Raw genomic sequence first — 8,818 nt, forward strand, 5'->3', positions numbered from 1 at the left:
AAGGGTGGCTTTTTCCGGTAGCGGAGTCTGGAGAAGACACGCAGAAATGGCACCTCGCAAGGGGAAGGAAAAGAAGGAAGAACAGGTCATCAGCCTTGGACCTCAGGTAGCTGAAGGAGAGAATGTGTTTGGTGTCTGCCACATCTTTGCATCCTTCAATGACACTTTTGTCCATGTCACCGATCTTTCTGGCAAGGAAACCATCTGTCGCGTGACTGGTGGAATGAAGGTGAAGGCTGACCGAGATGAGTCTTCTCCCTATGCTGCCATGTTGGCTGCCCAGGTTGTAGCCCAGAGGTGCAAGGAGCTGGGCATCACTGCCCTCCACATCAAACTACGAGCCACAGGAGGAAATAGAACCAAGACCCCTGGACCTGGGGCCCAGTCAGCCCTCAGAGCCCTTGCCCGCTCAGGAATGAAGATCGGGCGGATTGAGGATGTCACCCCCATCCCCTCCGATAGCACCCGCGGGAAGGGGGGTCGCCGTGGTCGCCGTCTGTGAACAGGATTCCTCAAATTACTGTTTTCTGTTAATAAATTGGCTTTGTGTGAGCTAAAAACAACAACAACAACAACAACAAAAAATAAACAAAAGGATGTGCTGTGTGGGACTTCTTGCCCCATGTATTGCTTCTACCCCCCCCCCCCCCGCCGCCCCAGGGCCTTTGCACATGCTGGTCCTCCTACCTGGGATGCTCATCCCTCCTGTCTTCTTTTAGTTCATCCTTCAGATCTCAGTGTAACTGTGACTTCCACAGAGAGGATCAAGCCCCCTATTACATGCTTGACCACCATGCGCCACCCTGGTGGAGCACTTGTCTTGGTCATAATTATGATGTTTATATGATGAATGTCTCCCCTACTAGACTGTAAGGTTCTGGTAAGAAAGGGGAACCTGTGTGTGGTTGGCTTCCTGATGTATCCCTAGGACTTAGCCTAGTGCCTGGCATACCGTAGATGCTCAATAAATGTTTATTGAGTGCAGAGATTAATAAATGTTCCTAAGGGAAATCTAATCAAGTCATTCCCCCCAGCAGTCCCAGCTCAGATGGTTTCCCCATTACTGCCACTGCCACACTGAGCCTTCATGGCCACCACAACTCATCCAATCACCACGGACAGTCAGGATGAGGCTGCAGAAAGCAGACATGGCAAGGAGAAGGAACAGCCACACTCCCGGGTAGCTTAGGAGGTAAGACAGAGTTGGTCAATAAGGGTGGAGTGCAGGTGCAGTGCAATCACTGGTATTCGGATGAGAGAAGTCAGGTGGCAAGTGGGCCATCTGTCTGAGTTGGACTCGTGAACGCGAGTCAGTCGGGGCTGTCTCAGTTGGGCTTTCCAAGAAATGGTTGTTGAACGAATGTGTGAAAGAATAAACTAAGAACCTGCAGGTTAAGTGCTGGGCACTTAACAAGAGCACAAAGGTGGGTTCTGGGCACATTAGAGAATAGCCTCCAGGGGACTTGGTGGGTGGTGAGATGTGGGGTCGAGGGAGGGACAAGAACAGAGAGACTCCAGGGGTATAGTTGGGCCCTGCTGCCCTTCACCAAGATGGGGAGCCCTGCAGGGGGAGCAGGTTGGGAGAGAAATGATAAGATGGGTCTGGATGTTGAGGTGCTTCTGGGATGGCTCGAAGAAGTTTCTGGGGGAGTTGCAGAAGCCAAAAGCAGTGGGTAGGAGCGAATGGGAGAGGAGACAGAAGGGGAGGCCAGAGGGGATTTCAGGGCTCATGGGAGGAGCTGGGGAAGAATACGCAGTTGGAGAGAGGGATGAGGGAGGGGATAACAGATGGTGCTCCATGCCCAAGGAGGGAGGAGGTGGGATCCAGCCTCCAGGCTAGGCCTTGTCAGGAGGGGGGAAATGTGTGTTTCCGAAGAAAGAAAGGCAGGGTATGGGTGGGATGTTGCAACGTGAAGGTGCGTGGCAAGAACTTGAGGGTATTGCCGTCTTAGCACTTCTGCTTTCTTTGCGAATGAAGAGGCAGGTCAGCTGCTCAGAGGGGCTGGGAAACGTGGAGGCCAGAGGGCACTGGAGAGGCTTTGAAAGAGCTACAGTGCAGAGCTGAGAGAGGACCCGTGGGGGGCTGTGGAAAGGGCCTGTTTGAGTAAGAGGCCAGGATCTCCTTGGAGGCTTGCTGCTCTCCAGCTGGCTAGGCAGCCCAAGGCATGGAAGCCGGGAAGGCAGCCGGCTCATCAGCCCAGCGGGTGCCAGGAGGGCACAGTGGGCAGCCAGGCAGGGGCTGGGGAGGGTGTGAAGGCCAGGGGGCCTCGGGGCAGGAGGAGAAGGTAGAGGCCGGGCAAGGTGGCGGTCTAGGTGAGCGGGACTCTGGGACAGGAGGCAGGAATGAGGGAGTGAGAGTCAGAAGCACAGAGGGATGTGGCCAATGAACCAAGTGTTTAAGCCTTGAGACACGTAAGCGTTTTAGGAAAGACAAGCTCTAGGCCGTGGCTATGGGAGGGACTGACTGACGTGGAGATGAGGAGGCCTTTGGGTTTGAGAAGGTTAATGGACAGAACAGAGGTGGATCTTCCCCACACAGGAAGAGAGCTGGGCTTCCAGCAGGTGGAGAGGAGGTTTAAGGACGAAACTGAGGAAACAGGAAGGCTGGGGAGGGAGAGAGGGAAGAGAAGCAGAGAGACGAAAAAGCAGGGAAAGGCTGGATGGCTACATGGACTCAGCTCCAGATGATGAAGCCTGGATACAAGACTTCCAGAACAATCCCCTCTGGGGGCCCCTGCTGCATGGGGGCAGCAGGCCTCTCAGGAGGGGTCAGCCACAGCTGGAGTTGTGTTTCTGAGGAACCCAGGCCCTCTTCTCTGGCCCCAGGGACACTCTCTTCATTCAGGCCTTCAGCATCTTTTACTCTGATCCCCCAAACAGCCAATGTATCTATCCCCTGACCCTACAGACTTCTCTTTCCAGGCCCCTTTATTCCCCAGAGCAACCTTGGCCCTGTAGTCTTCCCCAGAACCCTTCCCTGCCTGCACCCCATCCCCCGACAAAATAAACTCCACCCCGTTCCACCCCCTCACCCGCCCCCAAATCTTCTTACACCACACAGGCTGAGCCTGGGACTACTTGTAGTTCCCTGAACAGTCTCTGTTCTCGCTCCAGGCTGTGCACACAGTACCTTCCTCCTGAAAGGCCTTCTCCGCCTCCTGGCTGGCTCCTGGCGCCATCCTTTTCTTTCCCCAAGAAGCTTTCCCATATGATCCAAGACTGCCCCTCTTAGGTGTTCCTAGCGTGTTCTGGGCTTTCCTTATCACAGAGCCCTCACAACACTGTAATGTTTCTGCTCTGGCCTGCCTTCCCCACCATGGACGGTACAAGAGCTGGGTCTTGGGTCTCTAACACCGGGCATAGGGTCTGGCCCGGTGTAGAAGCTCAATAAAAATGTCTTGAATGAATGTACTAGTTGGTTGAATTGGGCTGGGCTGAGCTACTGGTGGTCTAATTAGTTCAAAGGAATAGTGTCTTGTTCCTCTTCCAATGGCATCCCTGGACAGTTGTTCGGGGGGTAGAAAGACAGTGTCTGGGATAGATCAGATTTACTGGGATGGCTTTTCACCATACGACTGTCAACCTCCCCGAAGGTCATATTGTCTGAATTACGTACGGGTGAGAATGGGGAGGGCTGGTGCCTACTCACTGAGAAATCTCCCTGGGTGATGCTGACCCTTTGCACCTCCCAGCCTCCCTGAAACTGCTTCTCGAAGGCTGAGTTCTGGGCCATCTTCAAGGTGATAACAACCATCGCTGGGGTTCAACCAACGTGTGCTGAGTTCTGAAACCGCTGCCCTTAGCCTCCACGCCATGTTGCCTTCACCACGACCACCACGGCCACTGCCCCCTAGAGAATTTCTGGTTACCTCATTCCCGTAGGGGTGACTCTTTGGGTGCTCCGTACACCCTCATCCTGCCCAGAATCCTGCATGGAGACTGTCTGAGCCAAATGACCCCCCACAACACCTCGCTCCGTTTAGCTCTGCCCCCTCCTCCTTCCAGTCACGTCTTTGCCAAGAAACTCTCTTTGACCAAATTCTACCCCTCCCAACTCCCTCGCTGCCCCCAGCTCTGGACAGATTCTGATCTCTTGTGGGTGTGGTGCTATACCCCATCAGTGAGAGCGAGTCCTGTCCTCAAGCAGGCTTCATCCCATCCTGGGGTCATGGACAGAAATGGGGGCAGGGCTGGAAAGTAGAGAGCTCTGGGGGGTGCACAAAGTGGAGTGAGGCCCCAGAGGCTGAGTCCGAGCAGCCAGGACTGGAGGAGGAGGCAGTCCCTGAAGGAGGCGGCAGGTCACAGTCCTGAAGAGTACACTGGAATTCTCTCCCCAGACTGGTGGGGGCTGCCTGGAGCTGCAGAGGGCAGTTAGCACAGTGCCCCAGGGATTCACGCTCCATCAGCACCTTCAAAACAGTCCCCGGGAGCAATGTGAGTCCCGGGCCCCTGAGGACTTGTCTAGCTGTGGACACAGAGTGGGTTTGGGGGTGGAGGTCACCCTGGGAAGGAGGCCCTCCTCAGGGGAGCACGTCCCCATTCCACAACTCTGCAGTCAATTCCAGTGGGAGCTGGGCAACGCCCAGTCCCTTGGCTCATGAGAGCCGGAAGGAAAGCTGGTGAGGGCCTGTCTCATCAGTGGTTCCTGCATCCAGGGCTGCATGAAGGCTGGGATGGGGGTTCTCAAGCTCTTCACTATAATTCATCAGGTGCACCAGGCTTTGAACATTTCCCTGACATGAAGCTGCCATCAAGTAACTCAGCCATAAAGAGCCTTTGCTTTTTCCTGGAATTCTATCAAGCCGGGTTGGCACCGCTTTCTATCTGCTACAGATCTGAGTCTGCTCCATACATCTTCCATTAACAAAAAATGAGGAAACAAATTAATCATTACTTACATGTGGTCCAATCGGTTGGAAACATTTTTCAAAGCATGACGTCCATGGCACTAGCAGGGGGTAGGAATAGATAACTGAAGGTGTCTTTGATGGTGAAAAGGTAGGATATTATTATCCATGCCAACCCTACAGAGGATGCAGCTGAAGTCCAGAAAAGGAAAGAGATTTTCCAAGGTGGCACAGCTGATAAATATCAAATTCGAATCCAAGTTTCCAACTCCCAGACCAGAGCACTTTCCACCAGGCCACCTGCCCTCTCCCTCTTCCCAGGGAGAATAGAGACTATCCCCCAATACACATGATCGGCTCCATTTTACATTTGTGGGTCCCTATTCCTTATGAGAGTCAGTCTTTCAAACACCCTCTTTAGAGTCCTTGACCAAACTATTTATTCAAGCATGGTGCCCCTAGGCAACTGTATTGTATTGCATATTTAGTTTTTTTTTTTAAGATTTATTACTTACTTGAGAGAGAGCATGCACAAGCAGGGAGAGTGGCAGAGGGAGAGGGAGATATAGAATCCCAAGCAGACTGCCTGCTGAGCAAGAAGTCCAATGCAGATGCTGATGCCAAGACCCTGAGATCCTGACCCGAGCCAAAACCAAGAGTCCACGCTTAACCCACTGAGCCACCCAGGCACCCCTATTATATTGCATATTTAAATGTTGCTAAGATAGTAAGTCTTAAAAGTTCTCACCACAAGAAAAAAATCTGTGAGTTGGTATGGTGATGGATGGTAATTAGGCTTACTGCAGTGATCATTTCACAGTGTATACAAATATCGAAGAGTTATGTTGTACACCTGAAGCTAATATAATGTTATATGTAAACTATACCTCAATAAAAGAAAAAGAGTAAGTGCCAAGAAAGTCAATACTATGGATGAACCTGGAGGATATTATGCTCAGTAAAATAAGTCAGAGAAAGGCAGATACCATATGATTTCACTTATATGTGGAATCTAAGAAACAAAACTCATAGATACAGAGAATGGATTGGTTGTTGCCAGGGTGGATTGGGGGGTCGGGTGAAATGGGTGAAGGGGGCCAAGAGGTACCAACTTTCAGTTATAAAATACATTAAGTCATGGGATACAGCATGGTAACTACAGTCAATAATATTGTATGGTGTATTTGAAAGTTACTAAGAGAGTAAATCTTAAAAGTTCCCACTACAAGACAAAAAAATTGTAAGTTGGCATGGTGACAGAGGGTAATTAGATTTGTGATCATTTTGCAATGTATATATATATCAAATCATTATGTTGTTCACCTGGAACTACTAGAATGTTACAGGTCAATTACATCTCAATTAAAAAAAAAGAGTAAGTGCCAAGAAAGTTCATACTATATGATTCCATCTATATAAGGTACAAAATCAGACAAAATTGATCTATGCTGTCACAAGCCGGGACAGTGGTTATCCTTGGGGTAGGTGGTGCTGGGGAGGGAACAAGAGGAGTTCTGTGGTGCTGGTCACGTTCTGTGTCTTGATCCAGTTCTGGTTACACAGGTGTGTTCAGTTGGTGAAAATACATCAGGCTTTTTACTAATGACATGTGTGTCTTGATGTATGTTTGTAACATGCCAATTAAAAACTTTAAGAGGTATGTGATCAATAAATACTTGTCATTGATCGATGGAAGAAAGCACTTTGGGACTGTTTCTAACCCATGCTTTAAATATGGGACAAAGCTACACCCCCCGCCCCCATCAGCGGTCCACAGTGCTATGGAGGCTCTCCCTGCCCTCACAGCTTGGCCGGTCAGCCAAAGGCCTACGCAGGGACAGATGGAAAAGTCCTCATCTTGCAACACCCAAGCTTCATCAGGACCGGTAACCTCTGGCCCAGTTCCCACCGGGCCTCCCGGGAGGGTGTCAAACTTTGCAGTGAGTAAGGACCCTGAGGAGAATGTCCAGCTGGTGACAGAGATACATCGATGGGAAGGAAGGCAGGGGATGGCAGACATTGAAAGCCCTCTTGAGGAAAGGACAGCTGGAATCCAGAGCCTGGTGGGACTTTGAGCTGTGTGCTGACTCAGGTGGACATAATGACATCTTTTAGACAGTTTCTGACTTGCCCAGTTCTTGGGAGAAGGATGCGTTTGAGCGCAAGAGTGTGTATGGGTGCCTGTGTGTGCCTGTGAACATGCCTGTGCTCTAGCTGTTCCATCTGCCTAGAACACCTTATCCACCCTGCCTGCAACCCTCCTGTCCTAGCCTCCACCTGACAGCATCCTAGGCAGGAGTCCAGGATCAGTTCAAAGGCCTGATGTGGTCTGACACCTCCCTGCCTCGCAGCCAGAATGACTCCCGCTCTCCTGCTCTGGGCCCCCTGTGTGAGCCAGCACACGGCCGCCTGACTCCGAGGGGTGGTGTGTGTGTCAGCTCCACTCCTGGACTCTGCTCCCGAGGGAAGGGGCTCCAACCCCAGCTCTCCAAAGGACCATGTAAGGGACAAATGCATGCATCTAGCTCTGGGAGCTTGTATTAGGATTGATCAGGGCTAATCCCTCTAAACAAAGAAAATCATTAGCAGATTAATTAAGAGCCCTGTTTGGAGTGCTAATTCAAAGGCTAATAATCTTTTAGTTTAAGCAAGTTCTGATGCTTCGATAAAACCTGTCATTGTTATAGTATTGATTGAAGCCAGGCCCTCACTGTGGAATGCCTGAGTATGCAATTCACACATAATTCCTCCAGTAATTTGGGCACATTTTTCTCGTATTGACAAGCATTGTAATGACTGTAATAAGCTATGGAAACCTCAGGTGAAACAACACATGACTATACTTCTCAATAGAGGTGTAACCGTGAATTTAATGAATGCATTTCCTAAGTCTTTTGTAAAGGGTGTTTGTCCAGGTTCTGATCAGAATATGAACCATATGAGTGACTCAATAGCGTTCATTTATTTGTCCACTCATTCATTTATGCACACAGCATATACTCAGCCCCACCACTGTCCTGGGCTCCATGCCAGGGGCCATGGGAAATATTTTCAAGTAAAGAAGACACCATACTTGCCCTCAGTGAGCTTGTCTTTCAGTGAGATGGGTGATCCCACCAACCTCACGAGAGTGCAAGATGTTGTAAGAGAAGTATTCTACTAATGAGATGTCCAGAGGAAGGCAGATCCTGAATGAAGAGTCTGGGAGAGGTTCCCTGGAGGAGGTGGCTTTGGGGTTGGAATGAGTTAAATATGTAGGATTTATTTAAATAGGATTTTTTTTTTCTTTCTACAAAAGTAGTTCATGCTTCAGCATGGCCAAAAAAATCTTGGAAAAGAAGAACAAAGTTGGAGGAGTCACACTTCCTGATTTGAACTTACTACAAAGCTGCAGTGGTATTCTGTATCAAGACTGTGGTTCCATGAGTGGAATGGACTTGACAGTCCAGAAATAAGCCCATATATTTATGGGTAAGTGATTTTCAGCGAAGGTGTCAGGACAATTCAGTGAGGAAATAATAATCTTTCAACCAATGATGCTGGGACAACTGGATGTCTAACATGCAAAAGAATGAATTTCGACCCCTTGACTAAAATTAAGTCAAAATGATCAAAGACCTAATGTAAGAGACTATAAAACTGTCGAAGCAAACGTATGGGTTAGTCTCTTTGACCTTGGGGTAGGTGCTTTCTTAGATATGACATCTAAAGCACCATCAATCAATCAAATCAAATTAAAAACTTTTGGGACGCTGGGTGGCTCAGTGGGTTGAGCGTCTGCCTTCGGCTCAGGTCATGATCTCAGGGCCCTGGGATGGAGCCCTGCATCGGGCTCCCTGCTCAGCAGGGTGTCTGCTTCTCCCTCTGCCCCTCCCCCTTAACTCATGCTCTCTCTCAAATAAGTAAATAAAATCCTTAAAAAAAATTAAAAACTTTAGAAGAACCGGTTGGGGAGGGAGGAAGGTGGCAAG

General features: G+C 49.8%; 1 protein-coding gene across 1 annotated transcript; it reads left to right on the forward strand.

Annotated features, from left to right (window-relative positions):
- On the forward strand, positions 1–552 carry LOC113922075 (40S ribosomal protein S14-like). Its single transcript, XM_035729289.1, has one exon. The coding sequence runs from the start codon at positions 47–49 to the stop codon at positions 500–502; it is 456 nt and encodes a 151-aa protein (XP_035585182.1). The 5' UTR covers positions 1–46; the 3' UTR covers positions 503–552.
- The last annotated feature ends 8,266 nt before the right edge of the window (positions 553–8,818 follow it).

This window comes from Zalophus californianus, chromosome 9 (assembly GCF_009762305.2).
Source record: "Zalophus californianus isolate mZalCal1 chromosome 9, mZalCal1.pri.v2, whole genome shotgun sequence".
Lineage (NCBI taxonomy): Eukaryota > Metazoa > Chordata > Mammalia > Carnivora > Otariidae > Zalophus > Zalophus californianus.

Excerpts from the sequence above, each read along its gene's own strand:
- LOC113922075 (XM_035729289.1), top strand. The coding sequence starts at position 47 with ATGGCACCTCGCAAGGGGAAGGAAAAGAAGGAAGAACAGGTCATCAGC.